Source organism: Colletotrichum orchidophilum, assembly GCF_001831195.1.
Source record: "Colletotrichum orchidophilum strain IMI 309357 chromosome Unknown Scaffold_11.1, whole genome shotgun sequence".
NCBI lineage: Eukaryota > Fungi > Ascomycota > Sordariomycetes > Glomerellales > Glomerellaceae > Colletotrichum > Colletotrichum orchidophilum.
Window position 1 is genome coordinate 226,152 of NW_019172967.1, and position 16,195 is coordinate 242,346.

Sequence of the window (16,195 nt, forward strand, 5' to 3'; positions counted from 1 at the left end):
GCGATTGAGAACGGGCATTGCCTGCCTTGGCGATGAGGAATATCGAACGCCAAAGTTTTCGAGAGCCGGTGAACTTATTTCCTGGCAGAATTGGCGGATTCCTGGGCGGTCTGGCGAAATTTTGTGCGCTGCACCAGCCACGGATGGAGGGGCCGGGGTCGACTCGGTCCGGATAAGCTTTTTGTTGCTGATAAGGCTAGCGCGGATCCACCCAGCAAGTCTGTCAATCGTAGGTACCTCAGCCTAGTCAATAATTTTTCACGGCTGGGTCATGCAAACGCTCCGCTTGCGACAACCTGAAAACACGCGACGAACGTAGGAACCAGGACGCAGCAACGGATCGCATCATTCCAGAAGTCATCAACCTCATCAATTGACACTTCAAGATGTCTGACTTTGGCGATGACGATGTCGGCGGAGGGTAAGAATACATGCACTCGCTGTCTTCCAGGCTGCGGCGCGACCGCTAACGGCAATGCAGCGACGAGACCATGTACGAGGACGAGGCCGCCGACTACTGGGACCCCGAAGTTCCTGCGGATGATGAGGATGTTGGAAGGGCAGAGGGCGACGAAGAGGACGCGGACAACGTTGTTGCATCGGGCGACCCCTCCGCGGCAGCGAACGCGGGCAAGGGCAACGAGAAGTCGCACCGCGACAAGAAAATTCCCGATGACCAGCGTACGACGACTCCCTACATGACGAAGTACGAGCGCGCCCGTATCCTTGGTACTCGCGCCTTGCAGATCAGGTTCGTCACAACGAATCCCACCAAAACCAGATACCCCGCGATGAAATCGCTTTGCACGAGGTCAAACAAGCTAATGCGTGGATTAGTATGAATGCGCCGGTGTTGGTGGACTTGGAAGGAGAGACGGATCCTCTGCAGATCGCGATCAAGGAGCTCCGAGAGAAGAAGATCCCTCTTATTGTGCGCCGCTACATGCCTGATGGATAGTAAGTGCCGGACGAGACCCCTCCCCCGGACTGTCCACGCAAACCCCGTGAACATTCTGAATTGTTATCTCGAACCATACCCGGCTGACCTTGCGCGCCAATAGCTACGAGGACTGGACCTGCGAGGAACTTCTCCAGTGAGGGAACTACTGACTTTTCTCATCAAACTTTTCGGGGCAAGAGAGAGACGCGACTAGATGCAAGGCACCTTATACCCATCTCCTATTGTCGCTGCCTCAAGAATAGTCATACTTCCGACCAGAGTCTCCTACTATTGCTCTCGTACCAGCTCGCTTCGCCGTCGAGCCAGACGCTCGCAGGCAAGCTTGAGAAGAGACGATGCATCCAAACCTTTATAAAAAAAAGACACACCAAAGGGGTTAGTGTGCTGTACTTTGATTTTGCATTGAGCGTGGCGTTTTCTTAGGAAGAAATTGGAATTTTCAGACATCAAAGAATCGTCTCAATTGTGAGAGTGTCGTCTTCCCGTCACTTTTTTCTACTCCTTTCCTGGCTCAAAATGGCGGATTGCAGTGATATTCGACAGGATTACGTGTTCCTGCTCAGATCCTTGTATCGAGTGGCAGCCTGTAGTGCAACCATTGGGAGACGAGCCGGAACGCACCTTCCAACCACGAGAAGCGCACCCTCCGCCGACAGAAATAAGCGAGTGTCCGGCTTGGCGAGTCAGCGACCGATCGTCGCTTCCTTCTCGGCCGCGAGCCTCCCGCCTTCCGGAGCGCGACGGACCACGGACCTCGGCGCCATGGAGCCATGGAGCTTCCCTCAACGATGATGATCGGCGGCGTCAACGTAAACAACAACGTTTTCGTTTCGGCACAGCCCAGTTTCCTAGGTCTATTTTGATCCAATACCTCACAACCTAACGTACAAGATTCTTCCTGTTTTCTACCTATCTACCCATGCCTCCCTCCTTCTTCCTTTCAACTGAGGCTTGCTGGGGTAGCAAAAGGTTACAGGCAACGGTGGCTCCTCTCGCAGCTGAGGCTGATTGCAACTGGGGGAATGAATGGCTAAGAGGAAAATGTTAGCCAAGATCACACCTAAAAGACGTCCTGGACCTCCTTCTCATTGCTATGGAAGTCGACAAATGGTAATTGAAACCGAGTAGCTTCTCTCGAATCAAATGGCAATTGTGGTTCGATCCGCGGTCCAAATATGTCTACTAGACTAGTGACACTCTATTGCTTCCTATGAATACACTGCCCTCCAATCGCCTCGTTCTTGGCACAAAGGATATCTAAGTAACGGCGCAACAGATCGAGCCGGCCGCTACCAAACTGTCCTGTCTGGTCTTTCGTCCCCATTACTTGCATCTTAACAGAGAACGAAATCGAAAGATGACGACGCTTCCCAACATGGCGTTCTTCTCTCCTTTGCAGTTTCATTTCCCTACTATACCCCTATATCACACTTCCAACTGCCAACGGCTCGGACCTCCTCCGTCTCCCTCCGCCGGCCGCGTTCACGTTGTCCAACGTCCACGACGGATGCGGGTCATCCTCTCTACCTCCCTCCCTTCCCCCGCGTGACCTCTTGAACTACGCCGTCCATCACGGGAAAAGGTGACCCTTGCCCATCACCCGGAAATCAACCACCACCATCCCGCCCACACCACAACTTTGCTCCCGAACGCGAGACTGCGGTTGTCCGGCTTGGCACCCCCTTCCCGCGGACTTACATACTTCTCTTGGCTCCGCTTTGCTTCCAACACTACGCCGCGATACCCTACTGCAGCTTGCCCTTGGCGTTTTCGCTTCTACTTAATTTTTTGCCTTGCGTCTTTTCGCAAAGCTGTGCATGTATACTCGCAGCCATGAAGCGTCGTCATGCTGTTCTATTCTCTCCCACTGCCTTGTACGCTGTGATCCTTGTGGGCCGGAATCCCGACTAGCTGGATAGCTCTGTAGCTTTTGCTTGCCACCTTTCTTAGAGGCTTCCCTGGACCTGGAAGAGGAGAAACTTCCCTTGCCATCGACTAGGAATCGACTTCCCGGTAAGAGTAGTGGAGGGCAACGGAGCGTAGAACCGTGATCGTCACTCAACCCACTATGTTGACCGGCCTCTTGCCAAGGGCCGCTGCGGATTCCTAGCCACGCTATAAAGAGCAGAGTCAGCAACCCCCTTTCGAGGAGAGGAACATGGCTGAACAAGGCAGACATCTCATCCTCAGCCTGGCTTCCTTCCCCCTTCCCATTTTCGCCATATCCATTAGCACAAGTCCTTCAAGCCGGCAAACGCTGGCTTTTCCCAAAAGCCCCTTTGCGTTGACTCCCAGCCAGCCGGCCCCTTCTTCCCGTCGATTTCCGGACCTCGCAATGCTCCCCCAGGCCTCCGTTCTTGCGGCCATGTTGCCGGCCCTGACACTGCTCCCGGGCGGTGTCCGCGCCCTCGTGGCACCCAGGGCGATTAACCACACCCAAGAAGCCATCGACTCCGGCGTCGTGCTATCTGACCTCAACAAGCAGGCCTACAGCAATGTCCTCGCTCGTCTCGGGAATGCCACATCGGCCGTCCAGAACGGCACCGCGCAGTGCACAAAAGACAACATCAGAGTTCGTCGCGAATGGTGAGTCTGTCCCAGTCTTTTGGTCTCTGTTCATGGCCAGTCTCGCACTTCATCGGGAAACGTATGTCACTGACATGAATGTGCTTTTTTCACAGGAGGAACATGCCGGATGAAGAGCGCATCAGGTACACCGATGCCGTGGCCTGCCTCCAGCAGCAACCGGCATTGTATACCGACATTACTGGCTCCAAGTCAATGTTTGATGACTTTGTGGCCCTGCATCAGAGCGCTACACTTTACATCCATCTGTCGGTAGGTTGCGATCCATAAAGAAGTCCTCGCGTGTGTGGAATCCCTCTGTTAACCCGGCACTTGTCTCAGGCAACGTTCTTTCTCTGGCACCGTTACTATATATGGACGTATGAGAGCAAGCTAGAGTCGGAGTGCGGCTACAACGGTACGCTCATCGCTTTCACACATACCTGAACACTGAAGTGGAAGCACAACTAACATAAAGGGTACCACTAGGAACCTTCCCCTACTGGGAATGGGGCCTCGACACGGCCAACCTCTCCGCGAGCCCCGTATTCGACGGCTCCGCGACCTCGATGGGCAGTGACGGCGCCCCGACCCCGCATGAGGGCCTTGCACTCGTGAACGCGTGGGACAACACCACGACGGTGCTGCCCGCCGGCACGGGCGGCGGCTGCGTGGTGTCGGGCCCTTTTGCAAACCAGACGGTCCACCTCGGTCCGCATGCGATGCCGAACTACGGCAGCATCACGTCCCTCAACTCGGCTACGCCCACCGACGACAACCCGCGGTGCCTGCGCCGCGACCTCAACGTGTACCCGCTCCAGCGTTGGGCCAGCCTCCGCAACACGACGGAACTGATCCGGGACGCCGGGGACATTGAGAGATTCCAGGCTGTTGCGCAGGGAGACCCGCGATACGTCGGGGCCGGGCAGCTGGGGGTCCACGGGGCCGGGCACTATGCGCTGGGCGGTGACCCTTCGAGCGACGTCTACCTTAGTCCCGGCGATGCCGTGTTCTATCTGCACCACGCTCAGATGGACCGGGTCTACTGGATCTGGCAGAACTTGGACTGGCAGAATCGTCAGGTCAGTGGCAAATCACAGTCGCTGCTTTCGTGACCTTTTCACTCGAATTTTGCTTGCGTGTTGTTGTAGTTGGCGGGTGAGAGGCGTACTGACTTGAACAATAGGCCATTTTCGGTACCAACACCACCATGAACCAGCCGGCTAGCGACGAGGTGAAGCTCGATGATGTGGTGTTCATGGGACCTCTGGGCGCCGAGCTATCTCTTCGCGATGCCATGGATACCGTGAACGGACCCTTCTGCTATGTATACGCATCGGACTGAAGAAGATTCCTCAGGGTACGGGACCTCGGAGGGTATCAGGTCGTTTTGTGTCGACCAGTTACGATCTGGCATTATCTCGTGATAGCGGTGCTTATGTGTAAGTTAGACAAAATAATAGAGAAAGAACTTGTGATAAGCTGTCTGCTCAAAGGGGAACCAGCCTCAGTTTTGGCAGGATGAAAAGTTTGGGTACAGCCAGTTTCTCTTGGCATAACATAGCTCCGTCGCGAACCTGTGTGAGAACATGGGACGAGCAGGCGGTCTGTAAATCAGAACAAACTCGAACAAGTGGGATGCGAGTCAGGCGTCCCTCCCACAGTCGAGGATTTGAAGTGAGGCCAACGAACGAGCATAGCAGGTAGCTTGAGAATAGAGTCCTACTCCGGGCTCTGGTCCTAAAGCAGTTGTACGCGCCGTCTTGGGTGCTGTTGAGAATAAATGTCCGAGCGATCCCGTTCGCCGTCATTGCGGGTGCGGTTCTATGAGACTTTGCACCACACCAGGGGATAACCTGGCTTTTTCAACCGCCGGGCATGCCGGCCGTCCGGGCGGGCTGCATGACGTTCGTGCCGTCATGGGCAAACATACGGAGGTGCCGCTTTGCGGCCCGTCACCCGAGCGGTGGCTCCCTTCCTATTCTTCCGGTTCGTCACGATCGCCCTTTGACGAACCACAGACCAGACGTAGACGTGTCGGGGGTAGACTGAGCTTAGTCTTCATACGGTAGCTTCAAACGTCTGCTCCGTCGAACCCGAGTCTTTCGTAGTGTCTGTTGGCGTAGAGGTCAAGTGGGCACGATCTCTGCTCTCGTCTCTGCGCCGGACCAAATCACCCATGCCCGAGGTAGCTCATTCGTCACATTGGTATATTGGACCAAAATCGACAAAGTTGTTGGCGTGAATGATGGGACAGCTTCCTCCAAGCCCGAACAGCAGCCACCAACATGTCATCCATATTCGCGATCGCCAGCTAGTGCAAAACCGAGTGAAACAGAGCACATCCAAAGTCGTCCGTCTCGCCCTCCTGTTCCCGAAAAGCCCGCCAAACATAGAGAACGCGAGTCCCTCGTCTCTTGTTGCTCTGCTGGCAACGGCGTGTTCCTCTACTCCAAACCTCCAGGCCTCCGTCGTAGTCGTCCGAACCCGAAACCACAAACGGCGTGGATCATGGCCTCAGTGTGCTCCGGTCTCTTGAGTTTTCGTGGGCCATGCCTCGCTTGCTCGCGTGTTGTCGTTCGAGAATGCGTGAACGGACACTCGGCTCTCGGACCCATGCGATTCCATCCCAACGGTCGTCCCTGTGACAAGACAGCATGAACCTCTCACATGCAGACTTGCGCTCGGTGGCAGTGGATCTGGTACCTGCTTGCGGCCGCTCCTATTTGCTGAAGAGATAGATCGCAAAACATCCAGCTTTTGATATGCAGGATGCAGGAAACCAATTGTATGCCTCCACAAGCCAGCCAGAGTTTGGGTTTTCTGGATAGCTTGCGAAGATGACCGAATATAGTGTGGCCTGTCCATTGGAAGACTTAGAAGGCCGCCATGTATTCCACACTATGTTGTGAAGAGCATCTGGCGGAAGGCGAGGTCAATCGGCTCCCCATCACCTGCTCTTCATGAAGTGAAGTATTGGCTGTGCCGTCGATCACATAGACGCTGCTTCTTCAATCATGCCATATCAGCGAGGGCCAGCCGATCCTTTGGAATCGAGTTCAACAGGTTGGCCAGTGCTGGGGAACGGCGTGTAGTTGACCAAAAGAAAAAAAGTACGGCAATATACACTGAAATACGATGCAGAGTTTCAATGCCTTGAGTCGGGACATTGACTTTCCGCGCACTGGACGTCCCCCAAGGATGCCTACGGTAGGAAGCAGAGAGAGGATACGTGAACGAGCAGGATGAGGCTTTGGTCATTTCGCATAGGATCGAATGGCATGAGGTAGGGCCTCTAGGTGGACGAAAGTTGAGTAGAGGCTTCCATTGATCAATGGAAAGAAAGTCTGCCGGGAAGGGAGCTGTTGTTCTGGACCACTCAGCTACGGGACAGGTACCGACTATCGTACCGAAGTGTCGAAGCACAGGCGGGTACCGCCACGGGAAAGTGTCTCCTAAGCTTGCCGGGCCAGATGACGCACACCCCACCTCAGCACCTTCGGAGATAAGGCAACTGCCACCCAGAGCTCGCCGGTCCCGCAGGAACAATGCGGGGTTCGTTGCAGCAGCATGAAGTGAAAAGACCTTACCATCGAGCACCTACCCACACCACACCGCACCGCATTACAAACGCAAACTGGACCGCCGCGAGAGGTAGCTGTACTTTGCCAGGTAGCTTTACCACCTTGAGCATGTTACTCGCCCTCCGTAAGTCTGCCTAGCCTCTAGCAGAGCACACGGTACCCTGCCAGGTGAGACCTTGAAGGGGTCGCTCTCCATCCCTGCTGGGCGTTCGGCGGTCCATGGTGGGGAAAAATTGGCATCATCACGACTAAGGGACAACGGTCAATGGCAGGACTAGAACGACCCAGGAGGGGGGTAAAGATGCAGCCATCCATCCAAGCCAAGCTCCTCCACTTCTCCGATCTGATCTCTATGGACTTAACTCGGTGTTTTATTTATTAGACTCCTCGGGTGCCGCCCTCCTCTCGATACCCAGGCCCTCCTCTTCTTCTCCTCTACTTCCAGGCATAGAATAATTTCAGCTCTTCTTCTCCTTCGTCTTCCGTCACCACTCTCACCTCCTGTCTTGCTCTTACTTGACTTGAACAGCATTATACCCCCCAATTGACTCTATTCGATACCCAACTTACCCTCCCAAACCCCAGACCAACAGCAACCATGGCCACCGCCGTCTTCCAGACCAAGGCGACCATCACCTCCTTCGGGGGCCAGCTCCACAAGCTCTCCCACAAGTCCACCTCCACCGGCACCGATATGGCCGTGAACCTCTACCTCCCACCCCAAGCAACCACCCGCGCCGTCCCCGTCCTCTTCTACCTCTCCGGCCTGACCTGCACCCCGGACAACTGCACCGAAAAGGGCTTCTTCCAATCCCAGGCCTCGGCCCGCGGCGTCGCCATCGTCTACCCGGACACCTCCCCGCGCGGCCTCGACCTCCCCGGCGAGCGCGACTCCTGGGACTTTGGCGAGGCCGCCTCCTTCTACGTTGACGCCACCCGCGAGCCCTTCCGCCAAAACTACCGCATGGAGACTTACATCACAAAGGAGCTCCCCGAGTTGCTCTTCCGCGAGTTCGCCGGCAAGCTCGACCGCTCCCGCGTCTCCATTACCGGACACTCCATGGGCGGTCACGGCGCCCTCTCCCTCTACCTCCGTCACCCGGGCATGTACCGCTCCGTCAGTGCCTTTGCCCCCATCGCCAACCCTTCCAAGTGCCCCTGGGGCGAGAAGGCCTTTACGGGTTATCTCAGCAACGACCGCGCCGAGTGGGCCAAGCACGACTCGACCGAGCTCGTCAAGAACTGGAGCTACGGCCCCCTGAACGCCCTCATTGATGTTGTAAGTTTGAGCTTATTCAACTTGGAAGACGGAATATGAGAAAGTTAACAATTCCACTAGGGTCTTGGCGACAACTTCTACATCCAGAAGCAGCTGTTGCCTGAGAACTTTGAAAAGGCCGTCAAGGAGAAGGGTCTCGAGGGTCTGAGCCTGAGATACCACTACGTAAGTTGCGCCTGTTCACCTTGAAAGACATTCCAGATGCTAACGGCTGAATGACCAGGGCTACGACCACTCCTACTTTTTCATGGCCTCCTTCGCCAAGGATCACGTAGACCACGCTGCCAAGCACCTGGGTCTCGGCTCCGCGTGACTCGACGGTCGGACAAGACTGTAAACAAGTAAACGAAAATGTTCAAGTCGGATGACGGGAGCGCATTGGCAGATTAGTTCAAGCCGAGAAGGAATACCAAGATGCTGTGAACAGACGCTGCGAACAGAGGGATGTTGCGCGCGCGAGCACAGTCAATATCTAGTTTCTTCACAAGTAGGTAGTAGGTTGCTGAAATTCTTGAAATTTGAGAATAATAATTGACGTTCATCCACCCCGTTCCAATCATAACTTTCGTGAAGACGAAATAAAAAACCCCAAAGCACCTTTCTCCAGCCGCAAAAGATATCGTGCGGATGACATGAGTGTTATATAGCAGAAACGCCAGTGTCGGGTAAAAGAGAGAGCGCCGGCCGTGGTGTGAATATATCTAGGAGAATGCAACCAAAGTAGACAGGAAAAGCGCCTAGCTGACCCGTTTCTCCACCTCGGGATTTAAGCCCTCCTTTTCGAGCTTCGCCCGCATCTCGGCGTCCATCTCCCTGCGTATTCGATTGTAGGCCAGTTTCTCGAACCGGCTGAGGGCCTTCCACCAGTGCTGCCCCGCCTCGTGCTCGCCGATGCGTTCCAACAGGTCGGCCGTCTTGAGGCGCACTTCGCGGTCCTTGTGGAAAAGGCCCAGTGCGACGTAGAACAGGCCAGCGTGCGACTCTGGCGCAACGCTCAACAGTAAGCAGATCTCGTCGTAAGAATGGACGTATTTGTGAAACGCAGCGTAGATTTCCTTGCTTTGCATCGGGTTGAGCCGCTGTGTCCGTAGTCGGTCATGCATATGGTGCAAGTCGAGGCCTTTCAGCGGCCTCACCGTATATAGTAATGCGAGATCCTGCGACGTTTAGTTCAACATAATTGGTGACGTTGACTGGTGGCCGATGTCTCCCTTACCTGGATAAAGCTGTAGTAGCTCCTTGTGTTCCTCCATCCTTCGATTCTCGTCACATTGCCCGCAAGCTCCTTGTGTTTCGACTGTTCATCAGGCCACACGTAGCCGTGCCCATTCACACCCACAGGACCCATCTCCAGCTCGTCGCCGCCAATGTAAAGAGCACTTGCGCCGTACACACTTTCCTCGAACGCAGCTGCAATTCGTGTGAATTTGATAACCCAGTCCCGCCATTTGGCACGTATTACTCTTTCGCCATGCCTGGCCGCGATGCTCCTTAGGATATCTTGCATGAAAGCCGCGTCACCCGTCAGATCACTTTCGGCCGCGACCTTGGAAGTGCCTCCGACAAGCCCAGCATACGATGGATTCTGCTGTTGGAAGTAGACCATGCCCTCGGTTACTGGCGCCGAGTCGATCTTGCTGCTGATCTTGACTCGGCCGGTGGGCAAGTCACACAAGACGTCCCACCATTCGGGATGTAGTTCGAACGTTGGATTAGTGACTCCAGCGATGAAGCCGGGAACATTGAGAAGATCATCAATCTTGGTCAAGTCGGTATAGGGAAAAGCGTGTCGCGTGAAGCCCCTAAGCGTACCGCCGGATGCCAAGGCGCAGGCCGCCAAGACTGCCTCCGCAACCTCGCCTGATGGCATATTGTGCCCCAGGAAGATCACCCGCTTTTGCGTTAGCAACGCATTGACCAACACAATGATGGGGTGCGTATGCGGGCCGTTTGTCGTCAATTGCGGATGCAGGGGGAACGGTTGTGGCGCCTTGCCCTGTGGCTCCGAAAACTTCTGGATCAGTTTGATCAAAGAAAAGTCGCCCACCGTTTCTGGCATGACAGCGACAGGGACTTTGATCGGAATCGGTATGCCCTTATACATGACTCTACTTTCAAACTCGTGGGTGTCCCTCGGGACTGAGTACTGCGAAGCGCCTTCGACGTGCGCTTTCGTCCCTGCTCTCGAAACGCCTGGTAGCTTTGGAGGGTCTCGGCTTGCATCGAAAGGCTGATCTGCGAGGTGTTCGCCACGATCCTCAGCTATCCGCATCTGAATCATTTGCTCGAACTTTTCCACGAACAGATCCTTGTTGTCACTGGCTAAAAGCAAGTGCCTCTCAAGCAGGCTAAGCTTCGGCATCAGAGAAAGGTCCATGGCGTTGACAGCATCGTATAGCATCGCTAGCGTCTCGGGTACGGGCGCCTTGAAGTACTCATCCAGGGCAAGCAACAAAAGGGGCTTGATATGAGTAAGCCGGCTGATCAAGCGAGGGGAGCGGAGCGGAAGAGGCGCAAGCTCTCACCTTGTATATATGCAAGAAGGGATGCCTCGTGCAGATTGCCATCGCCTTGACGACAGCACCTCTCTTGACCGTTTTATCCTGTTTCGTGTTGACCAAATTGAGGACATAAATCAGAGGTGGTCCTTCTCCGCCTTCGGGTTCATCCTCGTCCGAATCATCGTCGTCGTATTCGTCCAAGTCATCAAGGTCCCCCTCTTCTACTTCCAAATCCGCGCCGTCGTCTTCCCCGTCGATGATGCCAGCTGCGCGATTGCGCAAACGCCTTCTTCTCTTCTTCCTAGCCTCCTTTGCCTTGCGTTCCTCGTCTTCTTCCTCTTGACTCGTGTCTTTGTGTAAGAAGAAAATGGTCCAATCCTGATTCCGTACATGAGCCTGGTCGGGCAACATGAGTTCTGCCAGCATATGCTCGTCACCGGTAATGGAAACAGGGTACTGGTGCTCCATTACCGGGCCACGATCTATATCGAACGAGGCGACCAAGATGTACTCCACATGGTTCTCGGTGGACCCCCGCGGATATTGTGAGCGCAACTTGCGGGAAGGGTGCGCATCGGGGTTGTAGCGCCTCGGGGCGGACAGCGACGAGTGCTGTGACGAGACGCCAGTGGACGGTGTCTTTGACTTGGAGCTCGGATTCGAGGAGCGGTCCGTCTCGGCAATGGGAGGCGGCTGGGGGGATCGTGACGGGCGAGACGTGTTGGACATTGACGAAGGAGATCGCGAAGCTGGGAAACTGGAAAGTGAAGTCCGACGACTGGGCCAAGGGCCGTTGGGCGGGGGAGGATACTGGGTCTGCGTGTTTGAATAGTTGCGCGTGAGGAACGGCAGCGCAGCTTGGGTTGAAGCCATTCTTGTGAGAGCAGCGTCAAATTGCGGAGTCGTTCAATAAGCCGGTAGTTGGGGGGTTCAAGGCGTTGCGCAGGCTGCCGGTAGCCACGGCCATCCAAATGCAGTTGCGAGGTCCGTTCGGGGAAGTGCAGCAAAAGTAGGTTTGTCTCCGATCGAGAAATGCGACGACGGTGGGAGCCCTATGCTGACAATTACCAGAAAGATTAACGGCTCGCAGCCAACGACATTCGACGGCGGTACTGCGACATGAACGGGATAATCAAGTGATTCTTTGCCTGTCGTCGTCGTCGTCGTCGTCGCAGAGATCGTACAGTAGGTGATCGGAGGTTGGGTAAGTCCTTGAAGCCCAGTGCGTGTCGTTGGGCCAGGATGCAAGATGCGAGATGGATGGGGGGGGGGAGGGCGGCGACGGAAGGGGAGTGATGGGTACGAGGGGAGGACGGAGTTGGTGAGGCGGTCTAGTACGTAGTTGTAGGTGCAAGGTAGTCCAGGAGCGGTATTCGTAGGTATGCGCGGTAGGTAACCGTATTCAGGTCCAGGGTAGCGCGTGGAGGCGTTCTCAGACGAAAGCCGAATGCGCTCTTCGAAACGTCAGATGCAGGCGAGTGACTGACATTTACCAGTCTTTGCCAACGAGCGGAAACAGGATGACCCCTCGGGCTCACGAGTGGAGGGAGAGCAGGTATATCCTGTCGGGACAGTTGCAGGAAGCGTCAATGCGTGGAAGAGAAAATCACCGAGACATGATCAGCTTCGACGTTTGGACTGGTCTTCTCGCAGGCGTCTTTGGTATCCGTAAGGTAGGTTTCTGGAGTCCCAAACCAGGCAGGACTCCTGACAGGGTATGGTTTAAGGTATGGTGCTTCTTTTTCCTCTTTTTTAAAATTGTGCAATCCAGTTCGATCCCCCACCGGCTCGAATAATGCTCAGCTAAAACGCGCCGAAGCAAGGTACACACACCTCCTGCGAACCAAACAGGGGGTCGGATTGAGATGGAGGGGAGGTCTGGAGTCTGCCCCTGAATGGATTGCCGCGACCAGGACCTCTGGTTGGTGCTCGCCGGAAAATAGCGGCCCTCCGCGTGTCGCTCGGGGCTAGTCAAAGGTGACGAGTAGAGCAGCTGGTATTGCAGTCACGGATAGATTCAGATTCAGAACTCTTCAGCGCGCGTACCTCGGAAGAGCCAGGACCAGCTGGTGGGCAATCAAACGACACACAGACGGGCAATCTGTCAGTCAAGTCAGACACACAGCCCGTGACAGACAAAGAGGCAGAACAGACACGAGGCGGCCTTGGAGCAGGTGTAGTGTGTGGTAGGAAGGTGGTCGTCAGTGTGGGCTTTGATCCGTATCCGTGAGCAAAGCGGGTAGTGTCTGCGAGATGCGAGTAAGCGTCGACGAATGCGTCCGCAGCAATTCTGATCACGGATTCCCAGTGTCCTCTTTTTTCAAAACCCCCTCCTCTTGCGGCTTGCCCACCCAATTACCTTACCTAAGGCAGGGCCTTCTTTTCTCGGCAGCTCCCCAAGGACCCCCTTGGTCCCCTGCTTCCTCTTCCCCTTTCCACGTTCCCCCGCCTTCCCTGTCCTTTTTGCTTTCCCCTTTGAGAGAATGCTGGTCCGAGCTGCCGCTCTCAACCCAAACTTTGCTTAGCGCCTCAAGGGACCTTACATGAAACCTCTGTGGCTGGAGGGAGACATTTTGGCAGCTGACGCAGGGAGTTGTGTGCAAGCCACACAACGTCAGCCACATCTGCTCCCCTCCCCCCACCCCCTTGGGACTGCCATGCACGGACGGGAGGGTCATGCAAGGCTACGGTTGTCACGGAGAAAGCGCCTCTGTTTACATTCATATGTCACCCAAAGCCGCCATTGTCTCTGCTCTGGACCAGACTTTTCTACAATTGAATTGCAACGCCATTTCAAACCGACGCAGAACCACTCATCAATAACATCTATTTGATACTGATACCGGAAAAGCGGCTCGCAATTTTGACAATTGCTTTTCTTCTTTACATTGCCGTCGCCCGCCCTTCTCTCATACGCTTACCGTTGCCTCTTGGCCCACCCCCATATTTCTCATTGTTTACTTCGCTGCCAAGTGGGCGCGCGGCATCACAGATCCAGAGCAAGGCACTCCCTATTTCCCACCCATAACAGTTCCCGCCCCGAACACCCTTCAATATGGTAGGCTAGGGCCCATTTCACGCGCGGATCATCAAATCTCTTGGGAAATCGCATGAATTTTGACTTGAAAACCCCACAACAGGCAATGCCCGCTGGCTACAAACCTTCCCCACTAGGGCCTCATGGCTCACCTCGCAGCTCTCCATTTAGAAGACCAGAATCTCCTGCATCGCCATCAGCAGCGCGACAGGCCTCGACAACGCAAGTGACGCAAGTGACGCCTTTCGGATCGCCCACCAAGGCATCTTACGCTACGAACAACGGACGCTTCGGCAACCCGACCACCCCGACAGAAACGGCCGAGAGCAGGACGCCGCGAGTGCGAACACCAACAGCCGAAACAACCACCATGGCCTCGCCACAACCTCTGCGGCCGGGTTTAAAAAAGACGATGAGCCATGGGAACGCCATTTCGCATTTACAGCCTGCACAAGTCAGACAGCTTCGAGAGGGGTTCGAGGTCCTGGATCGCGACAGCGACGGCATCATTAATAGGGAAGATGTAGCGGACATGCTGAATCAGCTGGGTAAGCATGACAGCCAAGGTATCAAAGGATTCCTTTTTACTTAACAGTTATTTAGGCCTGCCGTCTAAACCCTCCGATGTGTCGCATTTCTTCCCTCCATCAACGCCTCAAACGATGACGATGGCTGCTTTCCTAAATTCCCTGGCCACGATGCTGGCTTCCTTATCACCACAATCCGAGTTGCTGTCTGCTTTCTCCGCATTCGATGACGACGACAGCGGGCAGATCGACCTCGCGGAGCTGCGCGATGCGCTGCTGCATACTGTGCCTGAGCCTGGCGAGCGACCGCTTACAGAGGCTGAGGTTGAGAAGGTAATCGAAGGATTCACGGGGAGACGAGCATTCAATCGCAATATGCAAGGCGGTTTGGGCAATCGCCGTGAGGTGTTTAGATACCAGGATTTCGTCAACTCTATCATGGGTAGCAACACGGCATCTGAGGCTACATCGGCCGAGGGATCTGAGGATTGAGTTTAATTCAGGCAAGGTACCCGGCGCATGAGGAATTGATTGAAAGTGACGACACGAGCGAGCGGTATCTGGGCACAAACACAGCAGGGACGAGAGCACAAATACAGGGAAACGAGTTTTGATGAATGAGTTTGGACTTGACTGTAGTTTATTCGCATCAAGCATATAGGAGCACGGTGGTAACAGGTTTAATTTCGGCTGGGTTTCACAGCATGGCAGCTTGGTTTCCGTTTCGTGCTGAATCCAGGGTAACAACGCGGAACGCGTTGCCGCAGGCATCTGATGTGACAGCAAGTTGAGTAAAGAGGACATGAGACCGAGATCGGGTGGGCGCGGCTCCCCAAACCTCGAGGACATGTCCAAGCTCGCAGATCGGGACATGGGACATGAGATTCTGGGGAATGGGAAAGGCTGGGAGCCAGGCCCGTTGAATGGCAGTGCATGCACGGCTTATGACTTTGTCTTCGGCCTGCATGCGCGAGAGACGTTTATGACCCGCTGTATACCTCTATATCCTCGACCCTCGAGCAACGATCTGTCCACGAGCGAAAATTGTGAATCGGTAAGACGGCGGCATGGTGATGCCATCAGCTCGGTTTGCAGGAGGTTGGGGAGCTGCAAATCAGCCAGGCCCTCTGCAGCCTGCACTCGCACCCGCAGTGCAGCACACATATTTCCAAGGGGCGGGCGGCAGTGGAACTAGGACATGGGTCCTTGGTCGCTGCGTGCCAAAACTCCAGGGGACCTTTTTTTCCCCTTCCTCTGTCTGACTCTCCCTCTGTCCTCCCACGGTCCAGGAAGTGGTCGGGTGTCATCAGAGACGGCAACGCTCTTCGGGCGGTTCGGCGGACCCCAAGGGTGACAGCGGTCAACGGTCGAAGCTGATTCGCTGACTGTGCAGGGTCCGGGACGGAGCCCCACCGAACCTTCTCGAACCGGCCCGCTGGGTTGCAGCGAAAGAGAAAGAACAGTCACCGTTGGTTGCAAACGCCCCGATATGTCGATTTCGTCTGTATCCGATCCGAACGTCGGACGGGCAGACATGAGCTGGGGTGGGTAGGTACTTTTGGCTACCTTACCAAACGCAGGATTTTAGGCTCTAACCTTCAGTCAGTTGGGAGCCAATTCGAATGTAATGTTGCCCGTCGATGAGTTTACGGTGACATCCGTTCTTTCGATCTCCGTTCGTCCTTCATATTCACTCCCATCACTGTAGCTTTTGGGACGGGTCATTCAGGTCCCTGCAAAC

General features: G+C 55.1%; 5 protein-coding genes across 5 annotated transcripts; 4 read left to right on the forward strand and 1 right to left on the reverse strand.

The window, feature by feature from the left end:
- Positions 1–386: 386 nt before the first annotated feature.
- On the forward strand, positions 387–1,098 carry CORC01_02040 (RNA polymerase Rpb6; the record flags this gene model as incomplete). Its single annotated transcript, XM_022613692.1, has 4 exons — positions 387–421; positions 482–751; positions 838–957; positions 1,062–1,098. 4 exons carry the CDS (start codon positions 387–389, stop codon positions 1,096–1,098), a joined length of 462 nt encoding a protein of 153 aa, XP_022479783.1.
- Positions 1,099–3,296: 2,198 nt separating this feature from the next.
- On the forward strand, positions 3,297–4,871 carry CORC01_02041 (tyrosinase central domain-containing protein; the record flags this gene model as incomplete). The annotated part of the gene is made up of 5 exons (XM_022613693.1): positions 3,297–3,547; positions 3,643–3,799; positions 3,869–3,944; positions 4,016–4,608; positions 4,713–4,871. 5 exons carry the CDS (start codon positions 3,297–3,299, stop codon positions 4,869–4,871), a joined length of 1,236 nt encoding a protein of 411 aa, XP_022479784.1.
- Positions 4,872–7,708: 2,837 nt separating this feature from the next.
- On the forward strand, positions 7,709–8,702 carry CORC01_02042 (S-formylglutathione hydrolase; the record flags this gene model as incomplete). The annotated part of the gene is made up of 3 exons (XM_022613694.1): positions 7,709–8,389; positions 8,450–8,554; positions 8,613–8,702. 3 exons carry the CDS (start codon positions 7,709–7,711, stop codon positions 8,700–8,702), a joined length of 876 nt encoding a protein of 291 aa, XP_022479785.1.
- Positions 8,703–9,126: 424 nt separating this feature from the next.
- On the reverse strand, positions 9,127–11,763 carry CORC01_02043 (spindle pole body interacting protein; the record flags this gene model as incomplete). The annotated part of the gene is made up of 3 exons (XM_022613695.1): positions 9,127–9,546; positions 9,606–10,850; positions 10,915–11,763. 3 exons carry the CDS (start codon positions 11,761–11,763, stop codon positions 9,127–9,129), a joined length of 2,514 nt encoding a protein of 837 aa, XP_022479786.1.
- Positions 11,764–13,945: 2,182 nt separating this feature from the next.
- On the forward strand, positions 13,946–14,946 carry CORC01_02044 (uncharacterized protein; the record flags this gene model as incomplete). Its single annotated transcript, XM_022613696.1, has 3 exons — positions 13,946–13,948; positions 14,031–14,475; positions 14,531–14,946. The coding sequence occupies 3 exons, from the start codon at positions 13,946–13,948 to the stop codon at positions 14,944–14,946; spliced, it is 864 nt and encodes a 287-aa protein (XP_022479787.1).
- Positions 14,947–16,195: the final 1,249 nt, after the last annotated feature.